Source organism: Symphodus melops, assembly GCF_947650265.1.
Source record: "Symphodus melops genome assembly, chromosome: 8".
In the NCBI taxonomy this organism is placed as follows: Eukaryota; Metazoa; Chordata; class Actinopteri; order Labriformes; family Labridae; genus Symphodus; species Symphodus melops.
The window spans coordinates 19365458-19385336 of NC_136698.1; the positions used below are offsets into that span (position 1 = coordinate 19365458).

The following is a 19879-nucleotide window of genomic DNA, read 5'->3' on the forward strand; positions in this document are numbered from 1 at the left end:
ATAAAAAAGTATTATGTTTTTCTGTTTGAGTCATCTCTGAAAACAGGAGGTTGTCTGTATTTCTACATTTGTCTCACCATCAGTTTTATATAATGGCCAAATGCAAAAAAGTTCTTGAAAAGCAAATACATTTCATAAAATGTAAATAGATTTAATGACACACAAAACATTTTTTGAAATACAAAAACACCAGAACCAAAATATTGTGATGAAAAGTTGTTGCTTTTCTAGAAATACATTTTTCATGTCAACGCACAGTATGTAAAACCCACCACCAGGGGTCTCTTAATCAAAATAATAAGAAAAGATGACGACATGGCTTATGGGGAATCTCTCTGAAAAATTGGTCAGAGTTGGTCATGACAAATCTTGATTGATTAGAAGATGCTGAGTTATTGCTTTTTTAAGATATTTTTTAGGCAATGTTTGCCTTTAATGGATCCGAATCCGACCAGCCCCATTTGCTGCATGTCATCCGCCACTCTGTACTCCCAACGTGTTCCTGTCCTTCGTCAGCTGTCCGATCCATTAAAGGCAAACATTGCCTAAAAAATATCTTAAAAAAGCAATAACTCAGCATCTTCTAATCAATGGTCACTGCAATGAGGACTATAGCTTCTGTACATGGGGCGTATGACATAATCACTAGGCTAGTGGCGCCCCAGATCCTGAGATGTTAACACAACAAACATTGACTGTCCCTAGTTAAACGATCCGATGTGTCCACATGTATTTAAACAGTCCTACACAGCAGATCATTGTGACGAGAATAGTTCCAGCACAAACGGGAATCACCAGGGACTCGTCTCCAACTGGAACCTGTAAACTCACAGAGCCTTGGTCCTGCAGGATACAAGAAGAGAAAAGAACTTTAAACGCCTCTGCTTGTAGGAAGTTGAACTTTTTTCTTAAAATTTAACTTAATGAGAGGATTTATCAGTAACCACCTGCTGATGAAGAAGTTGAAGCCATGCACAGGTGCTATGATTTGTGTGAGTGCACGGAGCTTCAATGACTGTGAGAGATTCAAAGCCGTGGAGCTGCGTGCCTAAACAAAGAAAGAAGTTTCGATCCATCAGGACAAAAGAGCTTTAATATCCAAGTTATTCTTTTAATGTTCCACATTATTCTTATAATCTGATATTTAGTCAAGTAAAAATTAATTGAATAGTTAAATACACAAGTACAACAACATATTTCTTTCACAAACTCTCAATATTAGTATTAGATAGTCCAACAGACAAGTTAAACACTACACAAAAAAGTAAATTTAATTTAATCACAGCAGCATTTATCTGGCAGGTCAGACTACTTTAGTTCACATAATAAATGTGAGGGTCTCTCTTTATGGAGTTTGCATGTTCTCCCTGTGCATGCATGAGTTCTCTCAAAGAACTCTACCTTCCATCCACGGTCCGAAGACTTGCTTGTTAGGTTAATTGGGGACACTAAGTGAATTGTAGTGCATCTGTTTGGAGTGTGCCTTCGTTAAAAGAGCCAAGAAGCCCTATGCTTCACCCTCTGCTACAACAAGAGTTAAGACACCCTACCCCTACATGTGAACGTGCAAAACGTAGGGGTACAGTGGTAGGGCTAAGGGGTAAAATGGGACTGAGCCTAAAATTGCCTGTAGGTGTGAATGTGGCTGGTTGTCTCTATATGTCAGCCCTGTGACTAACTGGTGAACAATCCAGGGTGTACCCTGCCTCTCACCCAATAAAAGCTGGGCTCATCTCAAGCTGATCAAAAATTCTGACAATCTTACCTCAGAATACATTTTTATAAACTCACATTTTTCAGCCCGTAGCAAAAGTTTTGGAGGTTCTATTTCTACAGGTGTAAAAGCCTTCCCATCAAATGATGGCTCGTGGTATCGAGCATGAACGGGGATTGTCACTTTTATCAGTCTGGGAGTTTCCTCAGGGGCAGGATACACATAGGTGATGAATCCTGATGTCTTATGAGCAGGAAGCTCCAGGTCAATGGCTGACTCCATTAATATCTTAAATAATAAAGACATAAATATTTAGGTTATTACACTATGCGCATTCCTGGAGTAAATAAACACTGATTGTAATATTTATTCCTACAAATATGTTGCGTTTCTACGTTTCTTACCTTCCAATCTCTGAGATCACTCAGAGAAGCAAGCTGGTATGGATCGACATAAACCCCCCTGGGCCAACTGTGAACCAGCAGGACTCTGACCCACCTGAAATCATCATGGCTGAGCTCCACTGAGGTCACCAGCTCTCTAAAATACATTACAGATCATGTCTTTATTTGTCTCAGCGAGCCAAGAATACAATTGTTAATCCATGTTTGAACACACACCTGTGAAAGCCGTTCTTTCTGAGCTCCACTGACACAGTGGAGGATTCAAGCAGCTGCTTCAGTACACCACAATGGTTCTCTTTCTTCTCATCTGGAAACATCATCATAAAAACAACCTCATTTATCTTAAAAATGGGTTTACAAAACAGGATTTTCTGATACCAGATCTTTAAACGGATATGGTAGAAGTAACAATATTTATTGTTGTTTTTCCTGGGCCCCTTTGCCTGCTATGGGTGGGGGATTAAAGACTGCTTCTGGGCAGATGCATAGTGAGGAGTTCATCCTTTTTGGACACAGATTATGTTTGTATACTATTGACCCTGAAGTGTTGAGGTTCATGATCTTAAGCCCCTAACTCATCATTGTACTCTTCATGATCGAGTTGGCTGGCCTGCATTTTCTATTCCTATTAGCATTTCCCTATTCATTAGGCTATTGAAGGGAAGGATGGAGCAGGTCACAGATATAAATAGAGGCCTTATCATGCATGGATTTATAAACAACAAAAAAGGTTTTCAAAATGTTTTCTGAACTTTTTTAGAAGCCAACGCAGAAAAACTAAGATGGGTGTAATACGAGTGGACCTGTTGGACCTGCTTAACAATCTTGCAACAGCATTTTAAATTATAAATGGTCAAGTTCGGACTCATTGAGGCAGGTGAAAGGGGAACTGAAATAGTCAAGCCGAGAAGATACAAAAGCATGATTTACAATCTGTGACTCAGCTTTAGAGACTACTGATCCACTCTTTCTTAAATGAATGAAAAATGTAAGAAAAAAATAACCTTGCCAATTCCCTCTATATATCTGACAGGTGCAAATTTAATTCACTGTTCATATGTTACACATTAATTCAAAATAAGAAATAAATATATAAATAAAGAGCTATAAGGTTGCAATTGTGGTTGTTTTAAATGTTTTTTTTTTTTTTAAATAAACGTTGCCTTACAATCAGGTGAATAATCTTACATCCCAAACGTTGTATCAATTAACTACTGACAGGACAAGCAGTAACAAATTACACTTTCCTAAATTTAATTAAACGTTCAGACTAAATCCTGAATCAGAAAAACTCAATACACCTTCATCTATGTCTTCAACATGCAATATTTACCAAACTCACCCTCTTCGACTGAACCACAACATGTCGACAAACAAGCTAAAACTGCAAACAGTGCAAGATACATAAACACAATAAACGTGAGCTAAAACAAACTTGTAACCTCCTATAAGTCTGTTAAACTTGTGTGATGTGTGAATCTGTTGCCGGAAAAGACTCCCGAAGGACCCCTTAGTAGTTTTACGTCGGCTGTTGTAGTGCCTGACTAGAATGATTAATAAACGGAAAATGTGGAAACTGTTCCGACAACAATTTCCATTATAAATGTTTAAACATTTTGACTAAGAGAAGTCATTTTGTGACAACCCGACGTTGAAGGGTAAACAATGGGCTCTTAAGTGTTGGCTCTAAATTCACAAAGGCACGAAGGTTCGACAGCTACGGACGTTAAGCGCCCCGGCAACGGGTGACGTCACTTTCCCCAAGAAAGTCAACTAAACGATGATTTTTTTAATTCAGTTTGATTGTGTCCATACAACGGTAAATAAATGGTAAATAAAGCGAGTAATTGACTGCTGAAGTCAAAAGTAGTGAACAGGAGATGAGTTTCGAGGCGAAGCGATGCGGAGTGCAGTTCAGTCCTCCCTCTGTAGTTTTAATTTATCAACATAAGGAAACCAAACATGTGCGAAAAAGAATCATACCTGTGCGAAACTTCTCCAAATATTCTGGTAAGCCATACTTCTATACATCTGTCCTTATTCAAAATGTATTCATTAGGTTGTTATGCAGCTATGAAACAAGAATCCGACGCGTTGTTTATTTTATTATATTTTTTTCATTATAATTTATGAAAATGTTGCATCGAGGAAAGAAAACAAGGTGGAAAATATGAAGGTGGTATAATGTAATATTTTAATACTGTTAACACTGTGTGAGGGCTAATTGGACTCTTTACTCCTCCATAAGTGGGTCAACAATCTAGTAGTAGAATCAATTTATGTAGAAGCGTTTTTTGTCATTTTGGTTAACAAAAGCCCTTTATATTATATTCAATATTACATTGGGAAAAAATGGGGGAAAAAACAAGAATAGCAGAAGGCCCAAAAGAAAAATGACAACATTTGTGTGTGACTCATCTTCCAGCATCCAGCCATGACACCTTGATGAGAGATCAAGGGAGCAAGGAGGGTGAATTATATCAGTCTGATAAGATCAAATACTTTTTGTGAAAAACAACATAATACTGACATATCAGACCTCGCAGCGTGTGGGTGATACTTCTACATATTGTTTCTGTAGCCGCAGTTAATAAGAATCAAAGTGTTTCCAGATCAGTCATGAAGATTGTTTACGTTAGAAGTTAGAGACCAACACATCTTTTTGGTGTCTAAGCTGCTCTGGGTTGAATTCTGCCTTGAATGTGCCCTGTTTTGTTGCTTTTGGAGCACAGGGCAGGGATAAAGGGATCTAGGGTATTTGTTTAGTGTAGTTTTTGTTGGCTATTGAACATGTACACAATAATGAACAGGTGGAAACTTCTTATTTGGCCCAATCTAATTTTAAAGTTATATGCCATTCCAGGGGAAAAACAATTGTGGTTTATACAACCACCATGTTCAGGAGATATAGGCGTTTTCCAGTTTTATTCACTTGCTGAATTTCATTCTGACAGCTCTAGTAACCAGTGTGCACTCTACCTGAAAAATACAGATAAATGACACATGATGCTCGGGGACTGAACTTTTCATTCCATCTTGTCCAGACTGCAGCCTGGCAGCTGAAGGGCTGAAGAACAACCCCCGGCACAGGGACTACCTGGACTCGGTGTCCCACCGTCAGCTGGAGAAGCTTCTCATCGTCCTGCGAGATCACATGAAAGGCTTCAGCCTGGAGCACAGCCTGGCCTCGTTCCGCCTGGACCCAGAAGAAGACTTGAACAAACTGGATGATAGTGAGCTGAATCGCAGGAAGGAACAAATGGATGAACTGTTTGAGAAGAACCGGAGGCAGAAAAATGATCCTGACTTTGTTTACGACGTGGAAATCGATTTTACAAAGACAAGCCAGGAAAAGTGCAGCTGGGACGAAGAGTCTGATGATGGATTTTAAAACTCAGCGTGTTTTGTTGTAACTTAGAGGCTTTATATCGTAGTTATGTTTTATGATTTGACATCTGTAGTCCCCTCTAAATATTCTCTTTGACAGACTTTGGCAAACTGACAGTTGAAAAAAACAAGTCTTTACTCATTTCTAATTTGATATGGGGAGTAAAGTGTGAAATCAGTGATCAGAGTTCATTTGATGGCTATGTCAGATGATAAACATTTAGTACTAAGGCTGTAATCCACTTAAATAACCAGTAACGCAGAATTAAACTGCAAGCAAGGGGAGCTGTTCGTTTGTGTGAAATCAACATTTTCATTCCAACAGCAAACAATAAAAATGCACTGATACTAGTGAATATTTATTTGTTATAAAATACTGCATTTTACAAAATACAAAGACTTTGGCTCTTTTATTTGTGGCTTAAACCTAAATGAGTGATATTCACAGTCGAGTATGAATGAAGATGCTAAAATCCCATTAAATAAAACTAAGTGTACACACCAATAAGAAAGCAATACAAGTATATCTTTGGAAGAAAATGGTGTCCACAAAATATTGTTTTATATCATACAAAATATATATATATATATATAGATTTTTTAAATATATTTTCATATGGTTCAAAGTGATGGCAAAGTTGAAACAACTTAAAGTTTTCCATAAAACCAAGCCTGCAGGTTTCAAACCTCTTGAGGGGAAAATTTAATTCAAAGTGCAAATAAACCTCATTCAGCTGACAGGAATCACAGACTGACTGACAAGTACCACAATACATTCAAGGATGTCGCAGTTTTTTCTTTTCAAAATCAAATATTAATCGTTTGGTTTGAGATGATTGGAAACGTTTTTTCATTGATAGCAGTCATCCATGCTATGTCATTATTTTCCCCAAGGAGGTAGGTAACTGAAATCTGATATCTAATTCCTTTTATCAGTAAGGATTAAGGTGTTTAAATTAAACTTCTCAGCAGGCTTATCATTTGTTTAAAAAATACATCTTTATAAAATTGACATTTCAAGTATGTTAAAGCCACAATCCAGGATTTCTGAGGATGTCAGTCCTGACAGTATTTACACTATGAGACTGAAAGTGGAAAGGCTCTCTGATTGGTTATAACTTGTGCATCATTTAGACTAATTTACAGAGTACTCAGGTATGACAGGTGAATCCATTATTGTAAAGATATCGGACAAAGACAGCAGTTTGAAATTCTTTGACACAGATAATGAAACGTATAACAAAAGCGTTTGTTGGTGCCACAGATATATCTGAACTCTTGGTCAGCTTCAGGTCTTAAAATATGAGTAGTTATAGGGACAATAACACACACACATATATACACACATATCTATATATATGTATGCATGTGTTTATATATAACACTAATAACCTACATTAAACATAGACACATTATTAGTTGAGTACTTTAAAAAAAAAAAAAGATTTCATTTCTTTTTCCGATCTTGGGTGCACCTGGGACAAAACCTGAAAAAAATTGAAAGAAAGGGGAAAGGATATCAGACATGGATATGTCAAAGGACAAAAAAGCAGAAAAATGATTAAAAGGATTTTAAATATGTCAGATGTATGTTGACGACATCCATAAGTTTGACTGTTTGATGGTCGAAGCGTCTTCGGACGTGAAACATGTTTTAACAGGTCACGTTCTGACTTCTTAGAATGAGCATAGTTGACATATTTATTGAGAGTGTTAAATACTGCAGAGGCTAAGTGAGTTTGTATCAGTGACTCATTCCTATAAAAAAATACAAAAGTCCAGATCGTAGATTGTTTGTAGATTTTTTTTTATACAAAAAAGGTATTTCAAAACAAAATGTCTAAATATAATGATGATCATGATGATAATGACGTTCAACACGATATCAAACCCATATATAGAGCAAAATATAACAAAGTAAAAACACACATTATGGCTCCTACAATATTGATGAGATATGACACTTAACATCCTTTTCTGACCCTCATGTTAACATTCGATAAACTCTTTAAAAAGTTCTTACCATTTTCCTTTGGGTTTGGTGGCGAGATCCACACAAGCAAAGTGAAACCACTCAATTGGACACTGAAGGTAAAAAAAAACAAACACTCAATATTTAAAACAAGAAACCAAATGACTTCTGATGAGAAAGAACTGTAATAAACAAAAACTTACATCTGGGTTATCACATCCGATCATCTCTCCGTACGACACCTGGTGGCACAGACAGTACGTGGGCTCGTTGGGATCCACCGGCATGTCCAGAACGTCTGACGGCTGCATCGGCAGGAGAGCGTCGCTCAGGTCAGGACTAAGAGGAGGGAGATTAACGTTTGTCAAGATTTCATTAGGAGTCGCTTTGCTTCATAATAACAATGGTTTCAGTGATACAATACTTTCAGGTCTGACTAGACTTGTCACAAATTTTTAGTTTAACTATGTTACTAATAAATAGCGATACCTGATGGTTTTAATACCACAGCAACAAATATAGAAGGCCCAGATTCCAATATTGGGTAAATTGTAATTGGAAATACAGAAAATTACTGTCCAAACTGCACAGACCAAATTGACATGCCAATTTTTTTGTGTAATTTAGACAGCACGCTCTCTTAGTTTAAAATGTAATTAAAGATCTAAAGGTTGTAGTTTAGTTTAGTTTAGTTTTTTTTAAACTGCTGTACTTTTTAATACCATTATTAAAATTAAGGTGGTATTGTTATCAAAAAGTGTTGTACATTTTGACAACCTGAGGTCTGACTGAGCCAAAGGTACCTGCTGATCTTTTTTTTCTTTCGAGGAGAATCTTCATCAGAGCCTTTCCTTGCTCTTCCTCGAGAACTCCGCTTTTCTCTCAGCCCCCGCGACTCAGATTCTGTTGGAAATGTTTTAAGATAAATGATTAGCAAAAAAAAAAAAAAGGAACAATCTCAACATCTCTTGTAGAAATACGGCTACATGTATGCATTTTTACACTAAAGACGTATTTCTGTGAATGTCGTCTGTTAGGCAGTGAACTCACTTTTCACACCTCTTCCCTCTGAACTCTCGTGGCCACTCAATTCCAGTTTCTCCTTCAGCTCATTTTCAAACCGAGCCAGATCTGCATCCAGCCTGCGAATGTGTTTGTCCACCTGCAGGACAAGAGGACCGTGACTTAAAACCCTCAAATCAAACGTTTCTCAAACCACAACCTGGTAGCAATGGCAGGAAACTTGAAGGTGACCAGCAGCTGCGTTTGTTCGACTGACCATTTCGTAGGTCTGCATTGCAAGCTGGACTTTGTCGTCGCTGAACTCTTTGCACTTGCTGTAGGCATTCTGGATCTTCTGCAGGTGTTCCACTCTCTGAGCTGAAGCCAGGTTCTTCACATTTGCGATGTACTCTTCAGCCAGTTTGTTGATCTCCCCTTTCTTTTCTGCACATCAACAACATTATTACAGAGCAGGAAAACAATTAGGCTTGTCTGGCAGGTTTCAGTTAGTCAACATTTTGATGCGTCTAAGCAGAAAGCACAGGTGTGACATCAATAACAAGTTAAGTGAGGTAGAGCCAGGGTCCTCCCGATATCAGTGGTGCTGCCCTATTTGGACTTTATTAACACTGGCTATGGGCACATGGACACAAACAATCTGAATAAAAGCCTGATCCGAATAAAAACGCTGCATGTAGACAGAGGGGTGGTTTAGGCCGATTGTTCAGATCAGGATCCATGTACACACTCGATCTGATTGCGTCTGTCTGACTGGGGTCAAACGGTCCTGACTGCGCATGTGTGCCCCAGTAAAGTGATGTGTTTCCATCAGAGCCTGCTTACAGTCTGTGATCAGAGCGCATGACTTCATGAATGATCGCCGTGTATTTTAAAAGTTTAGTCTCCACTCTTGATCCATTAAGGACTACTCTCTCTCACCTGTCTCGTTTGGATCTTATTTGTGTTTTATGCATTAATGTATCGTATAAATGCCTTTAATAGATTTTATAAAAAATCTTACATTGAAGGAAAAAAACCCACTTTGGAGCGATAGTTGGCGTCTCTCCAGCAAGCTACAGTAACATCTCTGATATCAACAGATTCATTGTAAACTGTTCATTCATATGATATCATATTCATACGTTGTCGCGCTAGCATTAAAACTGATTCTGTTCAGTCTGCCTAAAAAACGCCATTTTTGTATCGTCAGCTGAGACAAACGATAATGCAGTGTTAATAAAAGTGAACTCAGAACAGAGAAGAACTAATGCAGCCTGATTTTAAAGTAGGCTTATGTCGAAAAGTGGCAGCAACTCATTCACATTTAATGGCGTGAGAACGGAATGATTTCAATCAGATTGAAGAAATTCTGCACATGTAACTGCAGCCACTGTTTGTTACACCTATGCCTCTGTTGTAAGACCAAACACAAATCAGCATGTGTAAGACTACATTTAACCAGCAATTTACAGATGAAACGTTCACCTTCTGTCCTGTTGTCCAGATCCCTCATCAAAGTGAAGTTCCTCTGTAGCTCACATGGGAGGTTTTCAATACCTGAAGAGGAGACAGTCAGAAAGCAAGAGCAAGATATTTAACCTTACATGCTTTGTTTCATCTATTTAATGAACAAAGAGGGTGTCATTTGGGGAACATTTTCAACTAATGTCCTTGGGTACCACAAATGTAGAATGTTTTATACATTGTTTTGAACAACTCAACTTTATTTGTCCCCAAAGGGCAAATGGTTTTACAGCAAGGCATTAAAAGGACAGAAAAGGAGAAACTTCACTTAAAAAGCTAATGAAGTAAATTTAAGATGTAAACAAATACATTATAACATATACCAAATGTAGCAGTGTTCATTTTGGTAGATATTTTAGATTTATTCTTAAAGTCTTTGCTCGCTGAGACTGTTTTTTCAATCCATAATCTGATCACATAAAAATTATGCACAGAACTCTTGCCAAGTCTGATGGGTTCATTTTTCTTAAACCCAGTATGAGATTACGTAGAGTCATTAAATAGTGAAGATAATGTGGTTCTTTCACTCCTTGAAAAAAAAAAAAAAAACAGAAAGTCTAAACAACCATCTAAACAATTTGGACTGAAAAAAATGCTGAAAATAGATTTCATGTCCTCTTTACAAAGATAAATATAAAAGAGTCCCTTTGGATGTAAGTTACAATAGTGGATGATGAAAAGGAGGTCATGAAAATGCATGTGATTTATGATACTAAATATCCAACGTATGTACCTTGTAAACTTCCACTCTCACAAAAATAACGAACAGGACACAAAACACTAGTTATGTTTTTCAAATCCCCATAAATGTTCACGTTTAGAATTACACCAATAAATTAAAGATCTTTTATTTAGGGGATTAAAGGCAACCAATATGTTAATATATTATATTAATAATACTAGATGTGCAATATAGTTTTGCAGAAAATTTGCTTTAAAAAAAAAACAAAAAAAAAAAATATATATATATATGCCTAATATATATATATTAATCTAACGTGTGTACATTTTTAAACTTTGACGCCTCGATGCGTCACTGTTGACGTAAAACTCGGTCACCAACAGGTTGTCATGAATGCACATCTTTACTGAACACATACTAGTTTGCTACAAATTATAAAATCATTTTAAAAAATGCAGGACACGACTTACATTTTTTTATAAACCCATCATTGATTTCCCTAGTAACAGTTTAATGTGAGATCACAAGGCACAGAAACAGACGGTTCATCTCTGTCAAAAACACCAGAAGTAAACTTCATCAAACTGAAGGGAGGTGCTAATCTGTTAGCCTGGGAGCTAACAACTGACCTCACTGGGCTGTATCTGTCAGTGGCCCGCAAAGCAGAAAAAAGTATTCGACATCAACGTTAAAGCATATCTCCAACATGTGACATGTGTTTGAAATGTTACTAGCAGACTAATATATCCCTAAATACTCACTGTCAAGGTAATGCTCCAAGTAGATTGCCGTCGCCATGTCAGGTTAGCCGTGTTAGCTTCTGCGTTACTCGCGTTAGCTCTCAGATTGTTGAACAGCGAGCTTGTTTTATAATTCCGTGCTGGCCGTCAGTCAGTGGGCTTGGAGATATGTGATCCCGCCTGCTCTAGCAGATTTCTCCGGGCGGCGATGAAGAGGACGCTCGCTGTTGGTTTTCCCTCCAGTTCACATCGTTCACATGCACTTATGTTGCATTCGCGTGCTTCCCACATAATCGGAGTTCCCAAACTTACAACTTAAGACAAAATAAAAATAAAAAGCTTGGTCCCACAGAGAGAAAATAACAATTGACAAATACTTTGCCCACAAGTAATTATGTTGCGGGTATACTAGAGTTATCACATTTTTACTTTTTAGGAATTCAGGGGCTGTATATTTGTGACAACTTTTGGACGAATACACAGAAAAGACATCAGCAACAATAATGGCAGCAGATACAAAGACACCCATTTACAAAAAAAAGAAATTAATTAATACTGGCAATATTAAAATAATAAGTCACAACTTCAGAACACAGACATTAAAGACAGATTCAAAGTGTTGATTGCTTTCTTATTCTTCTTGACTATTAAAACACATTATTGTTTGAAGTAATATCTCCTGCCCATCTGTCTTGTGAAATAGATGTGGGAGTTGGCTTGCAATTTCTTTTAATGGATTCATTTATTTTTTATGAGCATAATTAACATAATTCTCCGATTTTTCCGACATAACGTGAATGCGACGGAGGACACGAACGAGCTCGTCCTCGGTATTTGCCAGCAACAGCGCCGTCAGCTGACAAGTTACGTCATTCACAACAAACACCTCCTTCTCCAAAGATGTCGAAGGCTAGCGATGATGCTGTGTGGGCGGAGCTAATCAGCAGAAACTAACGGCTGTCTTCAGATGGTGACCGCTGGCTTTTTTTGGTCACGGTTTTTCACTCTGAGCAGAGCATCTTCTTTTGCTGAGCAGCTCACTTCCGCGTTCGCTGCATCCTAACGGAGTTTTTAATTTCCTAAATCATAAAAAATAATCAAGTAAGTTCATAAATTATACTGACTTCTTTACCAACAACTGTACCTTTACCATCAGTAATAATGCCTCGTGTTAGCTTCATAGCTTATTATTAACACGGAAATAGTTAGCTCGTAGGTTAGCTCACAAACAGTTGAAGTCAGCTAACTTTCGTTTAATAGGAAAAGATTAAAAAATAAACTTAACATACTGAACATTTTGTCAGTTGAATACTGTGTTTATTTAGCGTAAAAAGCTTTTCCCCTCTCCTCTCAAAGTTACATTAATAAGAAATTAGCATGACCTGTTCACAGCTGGCCTATAATGTCCACATTTACCTTTTTAAACAATCTGTGTTAGTTGAATGTTTAATAACATTTAAAAGTGCCAACGTTTTTTTAAGAAAATACTCATACTTTTTTTCAAAAGACACTATCTTTAAAGAGGAATGTATCGATTAAATAAGAAATATATATTGCACTAAACACGTTAAAAAGCAAAAATACATTGTCAGAAACAAAACAACATATTTCTGCATTTTAGACTGAAGTCCCGAAAAACAACAACAGACAGTATCGGCTATTTATTCTTGTTACTAGGAGTTATCGTCTTAAAAAACAAAACAAAAAAATCTCCAATTGTTAACATAAAGAATGCTCAGTGTTCTTCTTCATTTGAGGAGGAGGACCAGCATTTCCAAGCCCTGCTTTTAGGAGGCAGATCTGAAGTTTGGCTTTGGTTTACTGCAGTTTGGTCAGCTTGATTTGTTCCTCTACCACAATGGTTACACAAGTCAAGTGTAAAATCGCTAAATGATACAAATTATTTGACCAATTTTAAAGTTTTACTAAATTTTCTTCCTGGAATCCACCTTGAAATCCGACCCTCTGTTGGGATCAGGATAATCCTTTTTTTTTAATCAAAGTTATCTGAATACTCCTGGCAAGTTTTGAACAACACAAACTGAAGATTTGATCCTGATTAAAACTAGGATTAGATTCTGTGGTCTAATATGATTTTAGATTCCTTCTTTCCCTTTGAACAACCCATTTTCAAGCTTTGATCCAATCTGATAACCAAGATCCGATCAGTTTACCTGAACAACTGTCCCATAATGAAGTTTGGTTGCAGGCTTTTAGCCACTTTATTACAAACTGTTTGTCTGATGCAGGTCTACAACTGACATGTTGCATTTAAATGTACGTTGAGTTTTTAAAATGTTCTAACACAACCAAATGAAAAAAGAGGCAGTGCAATAAAGCAAGAACATAAAAAGATCATGGCACCAGGATCATATCAGTGAAAAAACTGGAAAAGTAAATAAAAGTAATGAAATAGACAGGTATAAATAAATGTAATGAACAACAAAGTAAGTATGAGAAACTTGAGTCTGATTATAAAGAAAAGACAACATGTGGGGTAGTTTGACTCTCAGAGTAAGAACGTGACATGTTTGTCTGGTTTTAGGTCTTTCCAGGATGGCGATGGTGAAGAGCGGTTGGCTCCATCGACAGAGTGAGTATTCATAATAACCACTGTACTGACATCATGTATTTGTTGTTATTGTTACGTATTCCATTTATCATCATCAGGATTCAAAGTGTTCCGCTTTTAGATCAACATTTAATTACTAAATTCGATTCAGTTTTTCAAAAATTATTTTAAATATTTTTGGCATTATTTTATTCTTTTAAAAATATTTAATGTGTAGTGTTTTTTTCTGATATTTTATTGAATTCATATCGATGTGCAGTAGCTCTGTTATAGCTGCTTCCATGTGAAGCACATTGATTTAAAACTATAACTGATAGGTGGATGAATAAATCCAGTTTCATTGATGAGGTTTAATTATTAAGTATCTATATGATTAGTGACTTTGAGTTACTGTAAACTTGATGGTGGTTGTGTTTGAACTGTTTGTTGCAGGCACCATCCTGCGTCGCTGGAAAAGAAACTGGTTCGACTTGTGGGCCGACGGACGTCTTGTCTTTTACAACGATCAACAGAGGCGTGACATGGAGGACGACATCCACATGAGGGTCGACTGCATCAACATCCGCAACTCTGCCGCTTGTCAAGGTAAAGGTTCACTTCACCTGGTGCATGATGATGTCATCGATGAACCCCATTTGTGTTCATACTTGTAAACGTGGCGTCTCTGCGTCTGCTCTCAGAGCTGAACCCTCCGGAGGGAAAGAACCGGGACGCCCTGCTGCAGATCGTGTGCAGAGATGGACGAGTTATCAGCCTGTGTGCGGACAGCGCTGATGATGCTCTGTGAGACAACACACACATTTTCTGTTTCTTATTTGGTTTTAATAAGGTTAACTCTTATTTAAAGGCATTCAGTGTTTCTGTTTCTAGAATACTATTCTTTTACAGCACAATGTCCTCTTTGTGTTGCAGGGCCTGGACCATGGCGCTGCAGGATGCCAGAATTAATGCGGTGAGTTTCTGCTACATTTATATTAATTTGTACACAATAAAAGTAAAATCACTGTCAGTCCTCATTTTTATTGTTTTACTTTTCAGGTGGTAGCTACTCCTCAAATTGGATTTGCACAGGAAGCAATAGCCTCTGCTCCTCCCCCGTACTCAGAATATGCTCCCCCAGCACAGGTAACACCTATCAACTTCATTTATTTAGTGCAAAACAGATTTATATAAGAGTCTTTCTGTCATAAACCTGACAATTTCAGGTTAAAGCTTTATCCTGTTCTTGTATTTATGAGTCACAAGTTACAAACACGAGACAAGCAGCCAATATATGATGATAAGACACTTTATTCTAGGTCAAAATGAAACGTAAACAGAGAGTAACTAGTGGTGTTCTTTACCGCTTACAAAGCTGAACATTGTAAAATGAACTAAAATGCAGAACAACATTTTTTAAAATAACATAAAAGTTTTTTTAAATATACCTTTGTGTTCAGGTTTAAGTGTTTTTCTGCCAACTTGGAAAAAAATCACCTCTGAATCAGAATATTTTCTTAAGTTTTGCAGACTGAAACATGAGACTAGCAGCCTATGTGCGTCAGCATTATTCTCAATTTTAGGACAATTTAGACCCAGATACATTCATTTTTGTTGATATATTTAGGATGGGCTCTCCACATGGAATAAAGAGGTGTCACATTGAGCCTGGGAATGTGTCTGATTTCCCCCGAGAGGAAAGTCTGGATTGACTTACTTTGAAAACGGATGAATAATGAATTAGAATTCAATATATCAATAGATCAATATATAAAGCTAATAAAACAAAATCCATCTAAAAATCCATCCTTCCATCTAAAAACTGGAATATTAAAAAATCAGAATCAGCTTGATTGGCCAGATATTTGTACACATTCAAGGAAGCACGACCAATCTAACAGGCTAAAACAAACATTTGCTACACCAAAGAAGTTTTAGCCTTGTGCCACTGATCCGTTTAGTAATGAAAGTGAGTTAAAAATTCAGCGTTGTGTGTAATCTTTCTGCAGGTTTATTCCCCAGGCCCATATGGAGAATATGTTCCATCTCCACCTCAGGCCACACAGATCATGTACTCTGCTGACGGACAGCCCTACGCTGTGGCCTATCCTTACCAGTACCAAGGTAAATATTGGCACTTTTCTCTGCTCCGAATAATCGTGAGTGTAGGGTGAAAGTCGCTGACTTGTGAGGAGAAGGTTGTCAAAATGTTCAATACTTGGATACAACGTGTATTAAAACAGTTTACTACGTTAAATGAAAAGACCCAAAGCTTTGAAAGACGTTAGAAATTGTCAAATTTGAACAGTGTGCAGAAGTTTGTGTGAAGCTTGACTGTGGTATCCAAACGGGGAGCAATATTGTTTGACCTTTATCGTATCCAAGTTTAACACTGTGGTTTCCAGACATCCCTTAAACACACAGCTACAAAAGGAAGCACAGTATATCATGTGCTCCCTTCTGTTGATCTCAGTCCTCTTATTAACAGAATACAAACAGGAGGTAGACGACTATCTGATCTGTGAGTGCTGGGTGTGTGTTTGTTCACAGTGACGTCAAACAGGACAGTTAGCAAAAGTGTCAAATTCAGCTTTTTCTCTCCTGATCCACAGCTCAGACAATTAAAGGAACGCTCCATCTTCAAAGTATAACACTACGTGAGTTAAACTTGAGGGGATTCAATCTGTCCATTTAGGAAACACAAGTCATTATGAATCAATGTCACCTGCTATGGTTTGAATAAATGAAAAATAACAATCTGATTGTTATGATTGTTATACAATATTAGGCTGAAGAGGGCAACATTATCCGCATGTCTTACATCAAATTTTATGTGTCTGACATCTCAGTGCAGGACTTTTAAGGAAGTAATATGTCCCCATATCCTGTTGGTGCTTTCAAACTTGCAGAAAACTGCTGATTTTCCCAGGAGAAGCTCTATGTACGAACGCAAGCAGCTGAATTTTTCTCTCTGGCTTCATGTGGAGTTACTCCTACCAGTCTCCTAGTATTTTTTTTTCCCGTGTCAAGTCCAAGTAAGCTGATGTGAATATGAGAACAGGAGAATATTCTGAGCGGTTCACCTGAAATGATCTCGATATTTTGAAGATTGTATATACTGTATACTGATAACAGGTTTAGAAAGCAGATTTTGTTTTTCTCTGTAATTGAATAAATCAGTTTCCCAGGGCTTGTACGGCTGTCTAAATTGTGTGATCATGATTGATACCATGTGTTTTTAAAAGATTTCTGTTCTTTTGGTGGTCGATTAATTGACGCTTTAAAATTTCTTTCCATTTATTTAATTTGACAGGTTCTTTGGAAAGGAATGAATCCATCAAAACTTTCATGCAGACTCCTGCTCACTGTCTCAACTGCTCATATATGTTGTAAAAGAAACATTTCTGTCCCAAAAGACTGCTGATTTATTTGTACAATTTAGACAATGTGCAGGAGTCTGCCTGCAAGTACTTTTTCTGGGGTTAGAGATTACGTTTTTCTCTTTAGTGTCACAGGTCAGTTTATTTATGAATGAAGTGGAGTAACTGGCTGCAGATGGAGAGAAGTTATGCTCATCGCTGGTGCTTTTTAACCATATTTGCAAACTAAACTTTGACACCTCCCTGCTGTTGTCGTGTCCAGGTGGGTACGCCCCTGCCGGAGTGAACCACGTGGTGATCCGGGAGCGTCAGCGTGAGGACGGAGGAGATGTGGCGTTGGGAATGCTTGCCGGAGCAGCGACGGGTTTGGCGCTCGGCTCTCTGTTCTCCGTCTTCTAAAGCTTCTATACCGCTCTTTGGTTTCTGCTTCTTCTTCTCTGTGCCGTCACATGAGCTGGAGTAAAATGTGTCTGTTGGGCTACATCCATCTATGAAGCATGATTGTGATGGGCAGTGAATTACTCCCTCTGTGTCCTATACAGTATATACAAATATTTAAAGTCAATGCTGTTAGCACTTTCTCATCAGCCCCACCCCCTTTGTGTTGTCTGAATATGAGTGTTATTAACCAAAAAACACAACAATTACTCGCCTTTAAACGACAGGAAACACAACTTTCAGATCCTCGCACGTTTGTCCTTCATATCTGCAGATTATTCTCACTTTTTTCTTTTTTTTACTGTTTTGATGTTGCTCCATGTACTGTACCTTCACTTTTTTTTTACTTGTTTTGCAGAATATGCAGTGTTTCTTCAGCTCCTCGGGTTATTTGTGTTTGAGAAAGCCTGAGATATGTGAACAGAAGATTGAACAGTATGTGGAACCCTTTTAACTTTGAACCATTCTCACTCCTGGCCAATAATCGGTCGACCCCTAATGTTAACCGATCGAAGTTAGTTTAAATAAAAGTCAAACAGTAGAAGCTTGTACAATATAGCTGCAGATATCTACTTGGAACAATTTGACAAATTACACATGCATTTTAGATTAGATTGCTTACAGTTAAAATGATAATATGGTGGACATGTCTGCATGGAGTTCTGCCCAGATAAAGAACATTTCATTTTCTACTTTTTCTGCTTCTGATTGAAAGTTAAAAGGGCTGAGCGTACATGCACACACACAAAGCAATAATCAGTCATTTTGTAGCTTTTCTGAGGAGTATGTTGTGTTAAGTCTGATGACATCACAAATAGTTTCATGTTTGAGGACACGCCTACATGTTTACCGAGCTTTAAATTTTAAAGGGATGTTTCTCCTCTTTATAAATGCATGAAGGTAATTATTTGTAATGGCAGCTTTAAATCAGTCTTTGAATTTCAAACACTTTTATTTATTATTTTTATTTTGCCGTCAGTAGATTGATGCAGCACAAAAAGTAATCAGGTTTATTCTTCTGTTGGGTCTGACTACAACTGAAACATCCCACTGTTCCATTATTCCGGGGATTATATTCATTCACACTAGAAATCAGTTTGAATCAGCTTCCAAAGGTACAGCTTATTGATATTTATTGACGCAAATAAACAAGTAGTTCCTATTTATCAAACTGTCAGCTTGGGTGAACAGCGCAACACTGATGTCATTTTTCTAAAACTGTCTAACGTGACATGAACCCGTTTTATTCCTATTAAATGTACTACTACGTAAATATATGAGGTTCAACTGAGAGTATGTATTTTAACAATTAAATATATTCACAAGGTAATCGACTCCTGTTTTTTATTTTTTTTATTTACATTTTTTATTCAACTTTTGGTTCACAGAGTCTTATTAAGGAATTAAAAAGTGCAAATAACCAGCATCAGTTTTCTCATAGTAACCAACAAGTGACCTCAGTAAACACCAAAAGCAAATCAAAATACGAAGACAAAATTCAAACAGAGAAAAAAAAAAAACACTTTCAGCTGCTTGATCGGCTCAATAGTTCATCGATCAGTCACTGTCACTACGAGTGAAGAAAAGATGCAGACATGTTTGCACATGAAAGAATGAGCAGTGCTTAAGAAGTAGTGAATTTATACCATTTAATTTTAAACAAAGAAACCCTGAAGGCACCTTTAGAAGCTGCTTGTCATAAATATATTTAAATAAAAATAACCAGAAAATAATCTCCAAGAGTTTGAGCCTCTATACAACTGACGGTATACATTTTCATTTTTAAAGCTCTAAAAATGATTATTTTAAAGGCAGAATCCCTTCTTACCGTTATATCAGAACACAGTCAGATCGAAATAACCAGAAAACTTTAAATGTTAAAATCCTTTGAGCATTTACCCACTTTATAGCATAAATTCCCATTTTTAAAACCCCCAAATACATTTTGTCAAAGACAAAATAACCTCAGTTATATCAGACAATCAAAAGAGGTATGTTGTGTTTAAAATGTGCATTTAACAACCAGAGCATCACCACCATTTTAAACAAGGATTGAAGTAAATTGTTCCTTAAAATTTTGATTTT

At 37.2% G+C, this 19879-nt stretch overlaps 4 protein-coding genes across 4 annotated transcripts; 2 read left to right on the plus strand and 2 right to left on the minus strand.

Annotated features, from left to right (window-relative positions):
• Nucleotides 1–126: 126 nt before the first annotated feature.
• On the minus strand, nt 127–3640 carry pigx (phosphatidylinositol glycan anchor biosynthesis, class X). The gene is made up of 6 exons (XM_079351353.1): nt 3461–3640; nt 2335–2425; nt 2119–2254; nt 1792–2002; nt 948–1048; nt 127–843 (listed from the first exon to the last, which is right to left on the minus strand). The coding sequence occupies exons 1-6, from the start codon at nt 3522–3524 to the stop codon at nt 706–708; spliced, it is 741 nt and encodes a 246-aa protein (XP_079207479.1). The 5' UTR covers nt 3525–3640; the 3' UTR covers nt 127–705.
• Nucleotides 3641–3849: 209 nt separating this feature from the next.
• cep19 (centrosomal protein 19) lies at nt 3850–6045 on the plus strand. The gene is made up of 2 exons (XM_079351280.1): nt 3850–4128; nt 5163–6045. Exons 1-2 carry the CDS (start codon nt 3999–4001, stop codon nt 5507–5509), a joined length of 477 nt encoding a protein of 158 aa, XP_079207406.1. The 5' UTR covers nt 3850–3998; the 3' UTR covers nt 5510–6045.
• On the minus strand, nt 5852–11715 carry ing5a (inhibitor of growth family, member 5a). Its single transcript, XM_079351278.1, has 8 exons — nt 11447–11715; nt 9965–10036; nt 8757–8923; nt 8528–8639; nt 8281–8380; nt 7681–7816; nt 7529–7590; nt 5852–6992 (listed from the first exon to the last, which is right to left on the minus strand). The coding sequence occupies exons 1-8, from the start codon at nt 11481–11483 to the stop codon at nt 6953–6955; spliced, it is 726 nt and encodes a 241-aa protein (XP_079207404.1). The 5' UTR covers nt 11484–11715; the 3' UTR covers nt 5852–6952.
• Nucleotides 11716–12343: 628 nt separating this feature from the next.
• Nucleotides 12344–19124, plus strand: plekhb2 (pleckstrin homology domain containing, family B (evectins) member 2). The gene is made up of 8 exons (XM_079351279.1): nt 12344–12526; nt 13971–14018; nt 14430–14582; nt 14678–14780; nt 14910–14949; nt 15036–15122; nt 15986–16100; nt 17619–19124. The coding sequence occupies exons 2-8, from the start codon at nt 13982–13984 to the stop codon at nt 17753–17755; spliced, it is 672 nt and encodes a 223-aa protein (XP_079207405.1). The 5' UTR covers nt 12344–12526; nt 13971–13981; the 3' UTR covers nt 17756–19124.
• Nucleotides 19125–19879: the final 755 nt, after the last annotated feature.